Source organism: Podarcis vaucheri, assembly GCF_965113315.1.
Source record: "Podarcis vaucheri genome assembly, chromosome: 4".
Classification (NCBI taxonomy): domain Eukaryota; kingdom Metazoa; phylum Chordata; class Lepidosauria; order Squamata; family Lacertidae; genus Podarcis; species Podarcis vaucheri.
Window position 1 is genome coordinate 70,862,554 of NC_138762.1, and position 19,101 is coordinate 70,881,654.

The 19,101-nt window shown below is 43.9% G+C and overlaps 1 protein-coding gene across 5 annotated transcripts in view; it reads left to right on the forward strand.

The window, feature by feature from the left end:
* Nucleotides 1–19,101, forward strand: part of MID1 (midline 1) — a 280,249-nt gene that overhangs the window by 201,147 nt on the left and 60,001 nt on the right. For 4 of the 5 annotated variants that reach the window (XM_082220874.1, XM_082220875.1, XM_082220873.1 and 1 more), the window contains one exon: nt 445–1,160. In XM_082220874.1, coding sequence (XP_082077000.1) covers nt 501–1,160 — 660 coding nt within the window. In that variant the 5' untranslated portion in view covers nt 445–500. The remainder of the gene's footprint in view (nt 1–444; nt 1,161–19,101) is intronic. The other variant, XM_082220877.1, reaches the window with a different exon arrangement.

Sequence of the window (19,101 nt, forward strand, 5' to 3'; positions counted from 1 at the left end):
CAGATGTTCTCTGCTGCCATGGTTGATCTTAAAAGTTAACACACATTAAGACATGGTAACTCATTATATAGTGTAACTGTGAAAAGCTTTTGCAACAGCATTGTGATGGATGTGTGTATTTTAAAACACGGTTACTGGTTTGTTTGTTTTTAAGTAATGCTAATATGAATGCATTCCAAACATCTGCTCTTGCTCTTTGTCTCTTCTGGAGAGAGAGAGAAAATTGATAGTTAAAAAAACAACAACAACACTTGAGGATGAGGGAAGCACAAAAGGGAAATAGAATTTTAAGTACCTTGATTGCTGGTGCATAGGCAGATTCCAAACATCGTGTAGCGTTCCAGTCTGGAGAGGTGGTCAGGAAAGTGGTGAAAGTTGACAACCCCCCCATGGCTGACCCCTCTGCTCTGTCTCGCCTAATCGAATTTTATGTTGTGCTTTCAGATAGCTGATCAGCTTCCCTGGATTTTGCTGATGACACAGGAGAGCTTTGCCTGAAGATGGAAACACTGGAGTCGGAACTGACCTGCCCTATCTGTCTGGAGCTGTTTGAGGATCCGCTGCTGCTGCCTTGCGCTCACAGCCTCTGCTTCAATTGTGCGCATCGCATCTTGGTCTCCCACTGTGCCACCAACGAATCAGTGGAATCTATCACCGCCTTCCAGTGCCCTACTTGTCGTTATGTCATCACCCTTAATCAACGTGGTCTAGACGGACTCAAGCGCAACGTCACGCTGCAGAATATCATCGACAGGTTTCAGAAAGCTTCGGTGAGCGGGCCCAATTCTCCAAGTGAAACTCGCCGAGAGCGAGCTTTCGATAGCAACAGCATGTCCTCCAGTGAAAAAGTTCTCTGCCAGTTCTGTGACCAGGATCCTGCTCAGGAAGCAGTAAAGACATGTGTAACGTGTGAGGTTTCCTACTGTGAGGAGTGCTTAAAAGCAACTCACCCAAACAAGAAGCCATTTACTGGCCACCGTTTGATTGAACCTATTCCAGACTCTCATATCAGAGGATTAATGTGTCTGGAGCACGAGGACGAGAAAGTTAACATGTATTGTGTGACTGATGACCAGTTAATCTGTGCCTTGTGTAAACTGGTTGGGAGGCATCGTGATCACCAGGTGGCAGCTCTCAGTGAACGCTATGACAAATTAAAGGTTAGTTTTATCTTAATGCTTTATTTGTTTACACTAACGAGTGTGGTGTCCTGAAACAATATATTCTCACCTCGTTTGTTGTGTCGCTGATATATGCAAGCGTGTCATTTACAATTCATATATTAAACTCGTGTGCGAACACCTGCAGGCACTGGTCACTGTGCAAAATGTATATTTTTGAACTGGATGCAAATTTTGAATGTGAAATAGACTTGGGTTTTGCATTAGGAAACGGCTAAGCCTATGCAGAAAAATCAATATATTTATGCATATATCTCAACTTCTTCCAGTAACAATTTTCCTGCATGGATTGTGTACAGGGATATGATGGGGTGTGTTTGGCATACCCCAGAGCTCCAGATCTGCAGGAGCTCCATTTGTTGCATGAGAGAACAAGATTTTGCAGAACTTTGTGCAACTTCAAAGCCTCAGGATCACAACCATGAGCACAAGATTGTTAAAATAACTGTTAGATCGTTAGACATTCCTGTGTATGTGTACTTGGAAGCAAGTCCCACTGTGTACAGTGTGGCTTATTCTGCAGTAAATTTATTTAGAATTTTCAGCCTAAATGAAGAATTGTGTTTAATCCCATTGTTTTTCTCTGTTACACACACAAAAAAGCATTTTTGTGTGTACTGTCTTCAAGGAAGGCACATATTCTTCTCATCAGACAAAATGACTTACAAATTTGTGCTACCGGCTTTCAGTCACACATGCATAACACATAAAAGCGATTTCTGAAAAAGCATTTTTATGGACTCTATACATCTATACTGCAAATTGCATCTTATATCGCCTGACCAGGCTGCCTGATATTCTTTGGGCTCTCTTCTAAAATGTCCTTAGTATTCTGTTTCTCCAGATTTAACATGGGGCTGATTTAAGGAACCCAGATAGCAGCTATGGAGAGAGAGGTGTGTCGTATTTGTGTAAGCCATGTTCTTTTAGCTGCCGCAAAGGATGTAGAGCAGTAGACTAGAGGAAGGAGATGGGAGAAGCAAAAGCCCCCTCACAGATTCCTTTAGAGAAATTGCTTATAGAAAATTACAACAGACAGCTCATGAGTTGAAAGCAAAGGAGAGAGTACTATATTTTGGAACTCTGTTTATGTCTAACAGAGGTTTGGTTTTCTGGCAAACAATTGGGTTTATTGAAAGATACTACCTCAAAAATATTGCTTCATTTTTGTTAATATAGCAATTTTACCAAGAAGTCATCTGCTGCATCACATTAAAAATGTGATGTCATGAAAATTTCCTTGGGAGAGGGAAAGCTGTTTTAATACTTATTCGCAAAATGTGTATACGCACTTATTTAATCTCCACTTGCTTTGAACTGCAAAGTTATTGCTTATGTTTTCTTTTGGAAAATGCCTTCCACACTTAACTTTTAGAGTAAAGATGGGAATCTTGTAGCCCTCAAGGTGATGTTGGGCTCCAACACCCATCAGCCCCAGCCCACAATGGCTGATGGTCTTCAGGGTGATTAGAGTTGTACACGAGCAACATTTAGAGGCCCAAAGGTTCCCTTACCCGCTTTAGAGAATAGCAAGACTTGCTTCCGTTTATGGTGTGGTCCTATGGCTTGTTCTGTGCAAACTCAATGGGAACAACTGCATAGTTCTCGCTACTTTGATCTTTTATTGCATGTGTTTGAAGCTGCTCCATTGTGCTACTTTTATGGCTGGGTGAGGTTTTGGTACATTGTGTATTGATCTTGGTGTGTTTCATTGTTTTCTGCTAGCGACTCTAGTCATTCTTTTATGGACAGAGAGAGAGAGAGATTAAATGCATTTGAATAAATATAGTCAAGTTGAAGAGAAGGTAATATTGAAGTAGGACCGCCATTTCAATTCAAAGCTGTGCAGCCTACCTATAACCTATTAAATCAGCCTTTCTCAACCTGGAGTCCCCAGATGTTGTTGAACTACAACTCCCATCACCCCTATCTAGCAAGGCCAGAGCTCAGGGATGATGGGAGTTGTAGTCCAACAACATCTGGGGACCCACAGGTTGAGAACCGCTGCCTTAAATGATCCCATTGATTTCATGCGCAGAATTCCGTGGCCTTTCCACCATGTGTTCTGGACCTACTGGATCAGACAGACATATTAGAGATACTAGCACATATCTCTCTGTACACATTTCATTCTGAACATTTCGGTTTTTAAAAGAAGCAACAGCATATTTTTAACAATAGCATCTTAAATATTTACTGGTGTAATTCAGAATATGTCTGCTTCTCGTTTCAGAATGCACCTGTGACCGTTGCTTTCTGGATTATACATTAATAGTTCCATTCTAACCATAGTTAGTGTTAAAATACCGCCTAAAATAATATTGAAAATACAATGATGTGACATGATCTTAAAGTCGCCTTAGCAACATCATGAGTATGAGTACTCATGGCTTATCTTATTACAATTATCTTTTATGTTATGGAGACTTGTAGCATGTTGAAGACTATTAGATGTATTATAGCGCAACCTTTTGTGGATTTTGTTGCTGTTGTTAGGAAGGGTGTGGTGATGTAACCTTCATCTCCTGCTGTGGGCCTTATATAGATAGAGGAATCATACTTTCATTGGAATTTTTTCAGTTTCCATTGGTATGAGTAGAAATCTCCCCACCCCCACCCCATGCAAATAGCAGACATAGAGAGCTCAATTCAGGTCAGGATCGCAGGAGGTGGAAATTGAGCCCCAAACCACAGCTAGGATTCTGATTCCCATCAGGGGCGCCATTCCCGCTATGTATTTTTAAAAGCCATGCAAGCAACTGTTAATTTTGTGAATAACGTTTCGTATAAGCTTGATCTTAACATGGCTACCCTCTAGAAATTGCCTTCTGTGTGCTGTTTAGAGATGGCTACCTACGTACAAGTTATCAAATGTTGTTGTGTTTGTTTGTGCCTCGCTGGGGTGACATTAAAGCAGAAAGTACCATTATTTTAATTTTAAGCCAATTTAGAAGTCATTTTCAACAGTATTTTTTTATATATATTGACTGCAAGGGTTAGTTTCACTTACAGTTATTACTTAAGAAAATGCAAGTTTTAATGTAGCAGCAACTAATGGGAAAAAACCCCATGTGATAGTTTGTGATTGCAATCTTGAATTTAGTTATTACAGTAAACCCCATTGCATGCACGGCAAACTACTTCTGAGTAAAAGAATGCTTAGGATTGTGTTGTGTAGTGTGGAGTAAGTTTCTGAAAATGTAATCAATCCCCTTTAAACCACCCCACACGTTTAAATAGTGCGTTTGTCTTCAGAAATTGCCAAAAACTGTGTCTCCCACATCCTAACCACATAGCAACTGGTGCCTCTTGAAGAGCAGCTTTGGGTGTCAAGCTATGCTAATTACTTGCATTCTCTCCCAGCAGTGTTGCTAATTATTTAAACAATATTTCATACTTCATTAACCAGTGGACAAAAGATGCCATTACAATCTAGCTCCTTTTGTGGCAAAAATGAAACCGTTTAATTAAGAGTTCTTGTGCGCTTGTCTAACTGAAGCATGCATGCTACGCTGAGTTTAACGGTGAATGTAATAGTCATTGTGAAAATCTGGAAATGAGTACCAAAAGGATAATGCATTTTCACCTTTAATGGTTAGGTTTACAATACTGGAAATCCTGAACCAACTTCAGCTCTTGCCAACTCTGTGCTTTAAAGAGAAAAATGGCCTTGGAAGTCATAGTGATCGGCAAAGAAAATCCTACTTTTTATAAATGTAGTCCTGGAACTTGTGAAAGTAATCTCTCCATGTGCCATATACATTCCATATATTAATTGTGAAAGTTGCTTAGCAGTACCCTCTCTTAAATAAGTAAGATTTTAATTATGCCAGATATGTCTAACAGATGTCCTGAGATTCTGGGAATATATACATAGCACATCATGTGCCTTATTTTATCCTTGAGAGAATTAAATTAATGTGTTATTCAGAGCCAGTTATCCAAATAATAGTTATCCAAATAATTATTTTGCTATCCAAATAAATGTTAATTCATGTAGTACAAAAAATTCTTCTTAGATTTATTCATTCTTTAGGGAGAAGAAACATGGGACAGAAATAATGCTGGTGTGCAGCAAACATCTTGTATGCTTTAATTGCGTGCTGTATTTAATCCTTACTTAATCAAAACAACTCTTGCGGCCACCTTCCAAGGAGATGCTAGTTAGAGTTGAATCACTGAAATCTGCGGAGTTGGTCTTTTTACTACTGTGTGGAATGAATGTTCCTTGCATAGTAACATACTGAGGCTGTATTTGCACAGTGTGGCAAAAGCCACTCTTGAGATCACTTCCTTGTTTGTTAGATCAGATGGGTCAGTTTTGCTCTTCTGTGCAACACTAGACAAAGCTTAGACTGAATCCTGAATGACCTTAAAATGGAAGTAGGATACTTTCTTATTGAATTGATGGACGTACCCTTTCCAATGCTATGCTATTTAAACACAGACATCAGCAAACATCAATATGATCCAAGTTTTTGTCACTTGAAAGATATTATATATGTAGCTGTGGTAAGGTAAAAGGTAGCTGTAGTATTTGGAGGACACCTAAGCTAGTAATTGTTTCTAAATTAAGGCCCTTTTAAACTCTACATTCCAGCGATTGATGCCTAGTGGTAATGAAGTCTCTGTAGGTGACCATAGCACTCTGTAAAGAAAAAAAGAAATTAAATTAAAACGCAGGGACTAAAGATTCATCTTCTAAAACACTACTAGACAGCTTCATAGGTATTAGAACAATGCTAACATGCTCAGCGTTAGCCTTACCATGTTCCTCAGCAGTGCATTGCAATTTTGACTTGTCCTTTGCTTTCTCGTTCAATATAGGCTGTGTTCTTCCTAGCACTTAAGCCTACTGTCTGAATTTTAAAAAATGAAAACAAAATCTCTGTCTTGCAAAGGCTGTTGCTTCTAACTGGAATGGAATTCAGCTCTATCTCTATAATGAATGTTTCCCTATATTGGGACTGTCCCAGAAAGTGTGAAATGTATTGTGGGTGTGCTTTAGCTTAATCATCTGAAGAACTACTAATACAACTTTCTAGCTTACGCCAGCAACTGAATGCACTCCAGCACACAGCTCTGTGTATGGAGATTGATTTCCCGCCCCCTGCTCAATATATTTCTGGTTTTATTCGTCATATATTAATCACAACGACAGCATAGTATCGTATAAATTTCACAGTATAATAGCATATAAAGACTAATGTCATAGAATCATAGAATTGTAGTGTTGGAAGGGATCCCGAGAGTTATCTAATCCAATGAAGGAATCTCAGCTAAAGCATCCATGACAGATGACCATCTAGCCTCTGCTTTAAAACCTCCAGGGAGGGAGAGTCCACCACCTCTCGTGGGAATCCATTCCATTGTTGAACAGCTCTTACTGTCAGAACGTTCTTTCTGATCCGTTGGATAGAGTCCTACCCTCTGGAGCAGGAGAAAACCAGCTTGCACCATGTGACAGCCATCTTCTAATATCTAAAGGGCTATCCTATCTCTTCTCATACCCAACTCCCTCAACTGTATCTCATAAGGCTTGGTTTCCAAACCCTTTATCATCTTGATTACTTTCCTCTGCACACATTCCAGCTTGTCAATATCCTTCTTAAATTGTGGTGCGCAGAACTGGACACAGTACTCCAGATGTGCTCTGACTAAGACAGAATAGAGTGGAACTATTACTTCGCTTGATCAGGACACTGTACTTCTGTTGATGCAGCCTAGAATAGGATAAAAAAAATTGCTGCTGCATCACACTGCAGGCTCATCTTAAGCTTGAAGCCAATAAGACCTCTGGGTCCTTTTCAAGTATATACTTCTGGCAGTTCATGTGCCCCATCTTAGGTATTAGAATGCCTGCCTAAGTGTAGAACCTAACATTTGTCCCTATTGAAATTCATTTTATTTTATTTTTTATTTTAGTTTGGGTCCAGTTCTCCAATCTGTCAAGGTCATCTGAAATCCCAATTCTGTCTTCAGCAGCATTGGCTACCCATCCCAGTTTGGTTTGATCAGCAAATTTGATGAGCATCCTCTCAATTCCTTCATCAAATATAGAGAATATAAAAATAAATTGACAACCACAGTAAAGTATTTCAACTTAAACCACTGAAAAACTCCTCATGCCGTATCTTAAGTCTCCTTGAACTTGGTGGTATTTACTTCTGAGTGCGCATAGGATGACAGTCTATCAACATCTAAATTATGAACGTCTAAATTATATCTTCATTTTATAGAGGTTCCATTCAAATCCATGGACTGGGTTGCAGCTGTTAGTTATTACTTTAATAGGCCTTGCAGTAATAGGGAATATCCCTCTAGCACAATTTTTTAAAAGTTTTTATGAGGATCTGAAGATACGATGACATGAATTTATTATTTTAGATTCACAGTCTTAGCTTAAACATTGAGCAAGTTAAGATGGCCAGCAGAAAAATCCCAAGGGAATTTCTCCCTATAGCCCTTTTTGTGTCTGTCTTATATTAGTTGACACTTGCTTCACTTTTTAAAATAGGTGACTTAAGAAAGCTAAAAAAACACCGGAATGTGAACTGGGCCAACACACACCGCTTGTGTAGCATAATTGAATATTGGAAAATTACTCATATTGCAATTTAGATATCATAGGTAAAGGTAAAGGGACCCCTGACCATTAGGACCAGTTGTGACCGACTCTGGGGTTGCGACGCTCATCTCGCTTTATTGGCCGAGGGAGCAGGTATACAGCTTCCGGGTCATGTGGCCAGCATGACTAAGCTGCTTCTGGCGAACCAGAGCAGCTCACAGAAACGCCGTTTACCTTCCCACCAGAGCGGTACCTATTTATCTGCTTGCACTTTGACATGCTTTAGAACTGCTAGGTTGGCAGGAGCTGGGACTGAACAATGGGAGCTCAGCCCGTCGTGGGGATTTGAACCACCGACCTTCTGAACGGCAAGTCCTAGGCTCTGTGGTTTAACCCACAGCGGCACCCATGTCCCTTAGATTCCATAGTCTGATATAATTAAAGAAGAAGAAGAAGAGTTTGGATTTCATATCCCGCCTTTCACTCCCCTTCAGGAGTCTCAAAGCGGCTAACATTCTCCTTTCCCTTCCTCCCCCACAACAAACACTCTGTGAGGTGAGTGGGGCTGAGAGACTTCACAGAAGTGTGACTGGCCCAAGGTCACCCAGCAGCTGCATGTGGAGGAGCGGAGACACGAACCCGGTTTCCCAGATTACGTGACTACCGCTCTTAACCACTACACCACGCTGCATTATTTTTTTAATTAAGGCACATAGACCTAAATCGCTTAGCTTATGTTTATGCATTTTATCTAGCGGTGCAACTTTATCTATAATCCTTCCCCATCTCACCCCTGTTGCCACCCTGACACTCAACCAATCACATCCTGAAAGAGATAAAAGGAGAGGAAGGACAAGTACAAAAGGATGGCATTTCAGTCATACTGTAGCAATAGAGAATGAATAATTGAAGATGCCTGAAGAGATAAGAAATTCATGAAATAAAGAAAACAGAGGCCCTCGTATACTGTGCATGAGTTTTTATCCTTAAAATTTTTTAACTTCCTTTGTGTGTGTGTGTGTGTGTGTGTGTGTGTGTGTGTGTGTGTTTACAGTGTAGTAGCTAAGAGTGAGCTGTGAGCCACAAAGTCTATCTGATTCATATATAGACTCTGTTGTCAGTTCATTAGGTAGCATTAGGCAGGCAACTGTTCTCTCTTCCTCATTCCCCACAGAAGTCCCCAGAGTAAATGATTCAGTTTGGTAGCATGATTTGATGTCATGTTGAATGATTTAGAATAATTTGATTTACTCAGGAGTTAAGGCCCTGTGGCATCAGGGGCACAACAAAGCCTAGAGAATCTACGGCCTAACACAAGGTTGCTGTTCCATACCCTCCAACATTTCTCCAATGAAAATAGGGCATCCTAAGGAAAAATGGGACATTTCAGGATCAAATTGGAATCTGGGACATCTTCTCTAAATCAGGGATGTCCCTAGAAAATAGGGACACTTGGAGGGTCTGTTGTTCTCCGCTGCCTGATAAGAAAGGAAAAGAAATATAAGGGCTTAAAGCAAATACTTGGCATGCAGGAAGCCCTAAGTTCAAAACCATAGAAGGAGGAGGTGCCAGGTGATGGGAAAAGCCTCTGGAGACCTTAGAGAGCTATTGCAAAGCTAGATGGACAAATAAGGTAGCTGTACTGGTATATGTTTGCAATTAAGCAAGGTAAGCTGATAAATAAAGACCTGGTGCATGATAGTCCTTGAAACACACCTAAATAAACTCTTTGAGTTTGACCTTTTATTTCTGTAGCATACAATACTCATAGAACTGTTGGAAGGTGCCCTGAGAGTCATCTAGTCCAGTGCAGGAATCACAACTAAAGCATCCCTGAAAAGAATAGGCTTTCATTTCTGGTAAATATTGATCTCTGCTTCACCCTTTGGGGCTTTAACCCTGGGGGAAGAGGAGGCAACTGCTATAGTAATGTGAAATATTTATACTGGGAGAGACTAGGTGGACCATTGGTCTGATTCAGCATGAATCTTATTATCATATTTTTTCTTTAATGGGAGTGTAATAAGTGCATTCTACAACTTCATACATCCTTTTTCCCCCAAGGATTAACTTTCAAAGGCTTCTTCTTTTCTTCATATCTCATGGTTGAAAAATGCTGATATAAAAACATTGCTCTAAAACTATGAGACAAATGTTCATAAGTACATTTAGCCATGACTACTTTGAAATTTTGACTTGTAGGAACCATAGTCAAGAAAAAATGGATTGCACACCCAACAGCAAAACCCCTATAATTCATTTTCAACAGTACTTTAATATAACAGAAGGGTCTTTAAAGTTAAAAAGAAAAGGAGATTCAGTAGGAGGAACTGTGACTAATATTCTCTTCTGATGATTTATCTGTTCAATTATTTTTGAGCTTCACAGTGACTTCAGTCCAGACTGCCATTGTCTTCTGCCTTTTCATTGTCTTTTAATGCATCACTTTCCAAAACCAAGTGTGTGAAAACTTGAATAGCAAGGTTATTAGGTTATTCTTTATGTATTCATTAACATGAGCCCTCTTTGTTTAATCATCCTAAATTTCAAAGCTCAGTTAGATTTTAAATTGTAATGTGGTGTATTAAGAAACAATATTGGTCCATTCTGACAATAATTTATAGTCAAGCAGTGTTAATTTTGATTTGCATTTCAATGGTAGCTAACTGTTCTAATAAGGATTCCATTATAACATACGAATATGTGGACTTCTGGTTTGTAAAACACATTCCTGGTTTTAAGTCAATCCCAAAAATGCCAATTATGGTATTATTAAAAGGACTTCTACTATAAGATGTATCACTAAAAGGCTCAGGTCTGAGAGACTGCTGGGACCCAAGCTCTGCGTGCTTTTGCTAAATAAAAAGGCGGGGAGCAGGGGAGAGAGTAGTACACCTTTGGTCTGATACAGGATGAATCTTATTATTAACCTTATAATGCTAAAACTCCTTATTCATTATTAGAGTTCCACTTCAATCAGACTACAGTGGTACCTCAGTTTAAGAACAGACAGTTTACGAACTATTCAGTTTACGAGCTCTGCAAAACCGGAAGTAGTGTCCCGGTTTGCGAACTTTACCTCGGTCTAAGAACAGAAGCCGAACGGTGGAAGGGCAGCGGTGGCCAGAGGCCTCATTAGGGAAAGCACGCCTCAGTTTAAGAATGGTTTCCGTTTAAGAACAGATTTCCAGAACGGATTAAGTTCATAAACTGAGGTACCACTGTACATAAATTGTCAGGAGACTTTTGGTGGCAGTCGGTGGTAGTGGAGTTCATCCTGACTGGCTGCTTTCTTCTAAAGAGCAACATGTTGCATAGCACTGCTTTGCCATATGCACTGGCTTCCAGTCCATTTCTGAACCCAGTTCAAAGAACTACAGTGGTACCTCATGCTAAGAACTTAATTCGTTCCGGAGGTCCGTTCTTAACCTGAAACTGTTCTTTACCTGAAGCACCACTTTAGCTAATGGGGCTTCCCCCTGCCGCCGCGCTGCTGCCGCACAATTTCTGTTCTCATCCTGAAGCAAAGTTCTTAACCCGAGGTACTATTTCTGGGTTAGAGGAGTCTGTAACCTGAAGCGTATGTGTCAGGGAACTGACATCGGAGGAAAGGGAAGTGGTAAGGCTCCCAGAGACTGGGAGAGAGTCAACAGCCAAAGCAGGGACCAGCAGGGGGAGCGCGGGGTCTCTGGAGGAGGATCTCAGTAATGCTGAGAGAGACGCAGCAGCCCAGGCAGGAAGCAGCAGGGAAGAGAAAGGGGTGAGAGACACTTCGAGCGAAAATAGCGGGGAGGTGTCAGAAGCTACTGCAGGGAGACCCATGCTTCGCCGGAAGCTGCCACGTCGTGAGTCCAGGAGACGCGTTTCCGTTAAGGAACTTCTTTGCTGGAAGCGCTTCCGCAGACAGCCACTGTCAGACTCTACTAGTGACTAGAGCAGACATGTCTGAGGAGCTCTGTCACACACAGAGGTTTGTGGGGTCGCACAAACTCTGAAGGGGCACAATTTTAAGCACAAGCAGCTAACCATCCCCTGACAGCAGTCTGACAGTCTCTGTACGCTGCCTGTGCAGGAGAAAGCATCATGAGCAACCCAGTCGGAACCGGAGACGCAGGGGTTGGAGCTGGTCCAAGCTTGGAAGAAAGGTATCAAGCTCTGGAGGTCCAACTTGCGCTGCAGACGGCGAGGCTCGAGGAGAGAAGGGCTCAGGATGCTGACAAAAAGGGGAGAACCACTCAGTTCCCCAGAAAGGTACCAGGATTGGTGCAGAAGTTTGGGGGGGACCCCAAGGATTACCATGCCTTTAGGACTGAGATGCAATATGCTCTGAATGTGCAGTTTGATGAGTTCCCTGATGAGGAATCGCGAGTTGCGTTCGTAATTGGGCATCTTGAGAAGGGGGCGCGAGACTGGGTTCGACCCCTGATGGCAACGCACAACGATATCCTAAAGGACACTATGAAATTCTTTCGTGCAATGGATATCATGTTTTCCAGCGATATTGAGGAAGGGGTGGCACGCAGACAGCTAATGGCTTGCAAGCAGGGAAGCAGATCTGTCCGTGAGTACTGGACTGAATTTACCATGCTGATTCACAGATTGGGGTGGGATTTATCGGCGGCACCCATTCAGATGCTATTTGAAGAAGGTCTTTCTTCAGCTGTGAAAGACGAGCTGGCCAGGAGCCCCAGGGCGGGGTCTATGGATCAGCTGACCAAATCTGCGCTGACCATTGGAGCGCGCCAGGAGGCAAGAGCCTTGGAGAGGCGGGAAGGGAGAGGGGAACGTTGGAAGGAGTTACGCATTCCAGACATTCCTGAGCCAGCTTTCCCGCCGGCAGAGCCGATGGAAATCGGAACAGCCCGCGCGCGCGCAGTTTCAAAGCCCAGTGAGGGGGCGAAGAAGGAGGGAAAGGGAGCCCGGAAATGCTATCTCTGCCAACAGCCAGGCCACTTTGCCAGAGTCTGCCCCCAGAGGAAGGAATGGCAAGGGATGGTGGGAGCTGTTGAGGGGGAAGAGCAGGGAGAAACGGAGCAGGTAAAAGCCAACGCCTGGTTGCCAGCAGGGCACTGCAGCCAGGCCAAAGAGCAGTGAAAGTGCCCCTTCCCCAAGTGCCAGTGCCAGAAGCTCCTCGACCTGCTCTAGTGATTGAAGTGTCTCTGGAGCTGCAAAATGGACACCCCCTAAAAATAAAGGCGCTGTTGGACTCAGGCAGCTCCTGCAATTTCATGAGCAAGGAGTTTGCTGCTGAGCACCAGATACAGACTATCCCGTTAAGCAACCCCCTGCAGGTGACCACGATTGATGGCAGGGAACTGTTGGGAGGAGGAGTCAGCTTGCAGACCGTCCCAATGATAATGAGGGTGGCAAGGCACACAGAACTGATAGCGTTTAATGTGGCCACCTTGGGAGGCGCTCCCATTATTTTGGGAATGAGCTGGCTAGCCCTACATGATCCGCTGGTGGGCTGGCATCAAAGAGTGGTTTCCTTCGGTTCAGCACATTGCTTGGAACACTGCAGGGGGGAAAAGGGGTCAGCAGGGGCCCAAGCCACCCTAGCAGGGACGGAAGTGATGGAGAAGGGGAAGGTGCCACCACAGTATGCGGATCTCAGCGAAGTGTTCAGCGAGAAGGAAGCGGACCAACTACCCCCGCATAGGCCCTTTGATTGCCAGATCAATTTACTCCCTGGAGCACAGCTTCCTGTAGGCAAGTTGTATGCCATGTCAGACAGGGAGATGCAGGAGTTGCGAGCGTTCATTGACAAGAACCTGAAGAGAGGCTTCATCAGAGAGTCCAAGGCAGCGGGGGGTAGCCCAGTGTTCTTTGTGGATAAAAAAAACACGGACAAGCCGAGGCTGGTATGTGACTTTCGGGCCCTAAATGCAGTGACAGAGCCGGCGGCTTTTCCTATGCCCAGGATTGATGATATTTTGACCAGGGTGCGAAAAGGAAAGATTTTTACAAAGCTGGACCTAAGGGGGGCGTACAACCTGATACGTATAAGGAAAGGGGATGAATGGAAGACCACCATGTTCACCCCTTTGGGGGCATTTGAATACCTCGTTATGCCTTTTGGATTACAAACAGGCTCCGCGTGTTTTCAAGCCTTTATGAACCACGTACTGGGGCCTTTGCTCTACAAGAATTGCGTGGCCTTCTTAGATGACGTGTTGGTGTATTCGGAGAATGAGGAGCAACATGTGAGAGACGTCAGAGAAGTGTTGAGCAGGCTGCAAGCCAACAGATTGTGGGTGAAACTGGAGAAGTGTCAGTTTCATACCAAGGAGGTGGAATTCCTGGGGTACCGCTTGTCAGACAAGGGGTTGGCCATGGACCCCGGCAAGGTTCAAGCGGTGCTGGAATGGAAAACACCCAAGACCAAGAAGGATGTGCAGAGGTTCCTAGGGTTTGGAAACTTTTATCGTAAGTTCATCCGAAACTTCGCCCACCTGACGGCGCCCATCACGGACTGTCTCAGCAGCAAAAAGAAGTTTGTTTGGACGGGGGAGGCGGAGCGAGCGTTTGAGGAACTGAAAAGGGCCTTCGCCTCTGACGAACAACTTCTACATGTGGATTTACAAAAAAAGCTGAGGGTCGAAACAGACGCTTCTGACAGAGCCATAGGGGCGGTGCTTCTTCTGCAGCCGGGGAAGGAGGGGTCAGAGTGGCGACCGTGTGCCTTCTTTTCGCGAAAGCTGAACAAATCTGAGAGAAACTACACGGTGCACGACCGGGAACTTCTTGCGATTTATGAGGCCTTCCGGAGATGGAGGCACCTACTAATTGGTGCACAACAGAAGGTGCAAGTGTGCACGGACCATAAGAATCTAGAGTATTGGAGAACTGCGCGAGTGCTCAACCAAAGGCAGTTGAGATGGGCCCAGGAGTTCTCCAAATTTAACTTTGAGATTTGTTACGTACCAGGCCCGGAGAACGTTAGGGCGGACGCTCTCTCACGCAAACCTGAATATTTGAAGGGAGAGGGTGCACCCGAAGAGACCCATGTTATTCCCGAGGACCGCTGGGTGTGTGGGGCGGCTTTGGTGGGGCAAAGGGAACTGGTAGAGGGAACGGTGCAGGATGAATACGCCCAGGACAAACTCAGGGGTCTCAGGAGGGAGGGAGACAAACCCGGGGGTTTTGAGGAGAGAAACGGGGCGTTGTACTACAAGGGAGCGTTATACATACCTGAAGGGGAATTGAGGGAAAAGGTACTCAAGCAACTGCACGATAGCCCCACAGCAGGGCATTTTGGGCAACACAAAACCATGTGGCTGGTTACCAGGGAATTCTGGTGGCCCAAGGTCAGGGAAGATGTGCGTGAATATGTGAGAGGGTGTGACCGATGTCAACGAGCCAAGGGGGAGAGGCGGGCACCGGCAGGTTTATTAGAACCACTACCCACGCCGGAAAGACCATGGGAGGCAGTGGCAATAGATTTCATGACAGATCGGCCCAGGTCCAAAGGGAAGACAGCCATTATGGTTGTGGTAGACCTGTTAACCAAGATGGCCCACTTTATAGCCTGCTCACATGCGGTCACAGCAGAAGAAACCGCTAAATTGTTTGTGGAAAATGTGTTTAGGTTGCATGGTGCCCCCTTGAGGGTGGTTTCGGACCGAGGGAAACAATTTACTTCCAGGTTCTGGAGGAAGCTCATGAGCTTATTGCACGTAGAGGTGAATTTTTCCACTGCCCGTCATCCAGAAACCAATGGGCAGGCGGAAAGAACTAATGGTGTCCTCCAGCAATATTTGAGGTGTTATGTGAATGACAGAGAGAATGATTGGGTGGAGAAGCTGGCGTTGGCAGAATTTGCCTATAACAATGCAGAGAACGTGTCCACGGGGATGAGCCCTTTTTTGGCCAATCACGGGTGTCATCCCCGAGCCTTCCCAGGGGGGGAGGGGGAGAACTGGAGCGTTCCTGCCGCAGAACAGTTCGTTGAAGAAATGGAAGCGATCCATCGCCAGCTCCAACTTAATTTAAACAGGGCGAAGGAGGAATATAAGAGGCAGGCAGACAAAACCAGAAGGGAAGGGGAAAGCATTAGGGTGGGGGACCAGGTGTGGCTGTCCACCCAAGGGTTACCATTTAAAGGAGGTTGTAAGAAGTTAAGACCCAAAAGACTGGGCCCATTTGAAGTCACGCAACAGGTCAACCCAGTGGCTTTCAGACTCCGGTTACCGAACCACATGAAGTTGCACCCAGTGTTCCACAGATCATTGCTGTCACCGTATATAGGGGACAGAGAGGGGAGGGTCAATAGGGGACCAGCTATGGAGGAAAAAGAACACAGCTACCATGTAGCGGAGATTCTCGATTCCAGGTGGAGGGGAGAGCAAGTAGAGTATTTGGTAATGTGGGAAGGGGAGCCGGAGTCGGAAAACACCTGGGTCAGGGCAGAGGATGTAGATGACGAGGTTTTGATTGAAACTTTTCATCAGAGATTCCCTAGAAAACCCCAGCCAGTGGCAAGGTTCCGGAGGGAATACTTCGCCACCACCGACGACGAAGAAGAGTTGGAGGGGTTCGCTGATTCCGAGGTGGAGGAGGATTCAGCGAGTCGGAACGAAGACCGATGGAGGGAATTGTTCGAGACGTCTGAAGATGAAGAGGATTCTTTTAGGGGTTTCAGCTCCTCACCGCCCAGAGGAGAAAGTAGGGGCGGGGGAGAGGGGGGCCCTGGAGGGGAGGTGGATGTCAGGGAACTGACATCAGAGGAAAGGGAAGTGGTAAGGCTCCCAGAGACTGGGAGAGAGTCAACAGCCAAAGCAGGGACCAGCAGGGGGAGCGCGGGGTCTCTGGAGGAGGATCTCAGTAATGCTGAGAGAGACGCAGCAGCCCAGGCAGGAAGCAGCAGGGAAGAGAAAGGGGTGAGAGACACTTCGAGCGAAAATAGCGGGGAGGTGTCAGAAGCTACTGCAGGGAGACCCATGCTTCGCCGGAAGCTGCCACGTCGTGAGTCCAGGAGACGCGTTTCCGTTAAGGAACTTCTTTGCTGGAAGCGCTTCCGCAGACAGCCACTGTCAGACTCTACTAGTGACTAGAGCAGACATGTCTGAGGAGCTCTGTCACACACAGAGGTTTGTGGGGTCGCACAAACTCTGAAGGGGCACAATTTTAAGCACAAGCAGCTAACCATCCCCTGACAGTATGTAACCTGAAGCGTATGTAACCTGAGGTTCCACTGTAGTAGCAAACTGTAAAGTCTAAGTCAGTCATTGGTTCACATAGCTCTCCAGAATAAAAAAATTCCTTCCAGTAGCACCTTAAAGACCAACTAAGTTAGTTCTTGGTATGAGCTTTCGTGTGCATGCACACTTCTTCAGATACACACGAAAGCTCATACCAAGAACTAACTTAGTTGGTCTTTAAGGTGCTACTGGAAGGAATTTTTTTATTTTGACTATGACAGACCAACACGGCTACCTATCTGTAATAGCTCTCCAGAGTTTCTGATGGAATTAGCTCCCTTTAAGTATCGTGAATGCAGATTCATAACTCCCACGTTGCATCCTGTTATTAATAGTGCAATATATGTGAGAAGTTAGTTCTTCATCGGAGGACTTCTAGGATTACACTTGGCTTGGTAGGATGTTTATCTTTTACGATGCCAGTGCAGTTAATGTTTTAAAGTGATTGATGGTTGATTGTGCATCAGCGTAAGCTCTGGCTCATCCTACTGCAAACAAACACAGTCGTTTTTGAATGGATTAAAATACCACACTGTTCCATCCATGTCACCTCTGAGGCACACCCAGCATATTAGGGTTGAAAGAGAAATGATGTCAGAAAACTGCAGGAAATGTTTTCCAGAAGCTAAGGAGGAAAAAAGATAAGATTGCACAAATGACTCCTTATTCAACACAATCCTGTTTACTGGTAAAATAAATTGGTGCTTTGCTAGCACGTGCCATGGTTTCTCCTTAGAAAAGTGTAGCAGGCGCTGTGAACAACACTTCCCTGCTCCTGGAAAACTGTTTTGAGACATTTGGTGAAGCACAGGGTTTAAATTTCTTGAATAAATACATACTTTCCCAGTCCAGCCAACAGCTTACCATGTCCCAGCAGTAGCACTTTAAAACTAAGCCTAGAGGGAGATTAGTTCCAGACTGCTGGTGACAGGTAGCCACCATTTTGAGTCCCTTGAAATGTAATGCCTAATGTGATATCAACATCACATTGGACATTACATTCTGAGGTTCTAAAATGGTGACCACCTGTCGTCAATGATTGGCTTATTATTATTTTTTAAGCAGTTCACCTAAGCAATGGGCAATTGAAGATGAATGTACTTATACATATATTGGTTTCTCTCTGCCACATTTTTGGGGGATACTGTAACTGGATAATTCTAGACACTTTGCAGTTACAAAATACCCCGATTTTAGACATATTTCTTTGTGGCGGCAGGATTATCTGCCTTCAGTAGAACTCAGTTTGAGATAAATGTGGTAAGGAAAATAGCCCCTGTCCACCCCAGAAGAATTAGAAGTAAATTCTTCTCTTGCACCATAAAACTGCTGTTTTAAAACTGTAAACATATGCAGTTCTATTTGTTTCTGGTTTCTAACCCATTCTGCATTTCAGTTTTATACTTAATTGTAGAATATAAAGTGGACATTCTGTTTTCTCAGTTGCCGAATCATAGATAGGAGAAGGTTCCAGTGCATATTATTTATTAATGAGATCTAATTCTACATTTATCTCCCCCCCCCCCGATGCTTCTGTCATGGATTATGAGGCCTTGTGAGTTGCCTGACCTTAGACAGAAAGGTTCCCATAGTGGGAAAAACCACAACTTTTATGCTGATAGTGATCCCCTTTAAACAAAAAAACAAAAAAACCATGTACACAAAAACCTTGCCACCCAGCTTGTGAATTAGCCTTTTTTCTGAAGTAAGATTGGTTGGTGTTGCACTCTAATAGGGTCAGTAGCTTAACCAAACTTTTGTCACTTCAAAATGAGGTTCAGAAATAGTCCACAATGTGAAACTAATTCCTTGTTTCATTTAAATGGAAGGGAAACTGGTGGCCATTTTTAAAACACGGTGCCTTAAATTACTCAAATTATTAAGGCTTCCAAAAGGAACATATTGTTAATGTTGAAGCTAAGCCAATTTATCCATTTTTAGCTTTGTTAAACCTCAAATGCTTTTGCTTATAAGAGCACTGAAGTGATTGAGAATAGATTCCTATTTAGGTAGGGCCACAATCCTGGTGCATTTTAGTTTGCTGAACAATCAGCCCTACAAGTCTTCAAATGCAAGCAAATAAACAAAAAGCCTTGTCATCAGTGCTGTCAAAGGTAAAGGTAAAGGTAAAGGTACCCCTGCCCGAACGGGC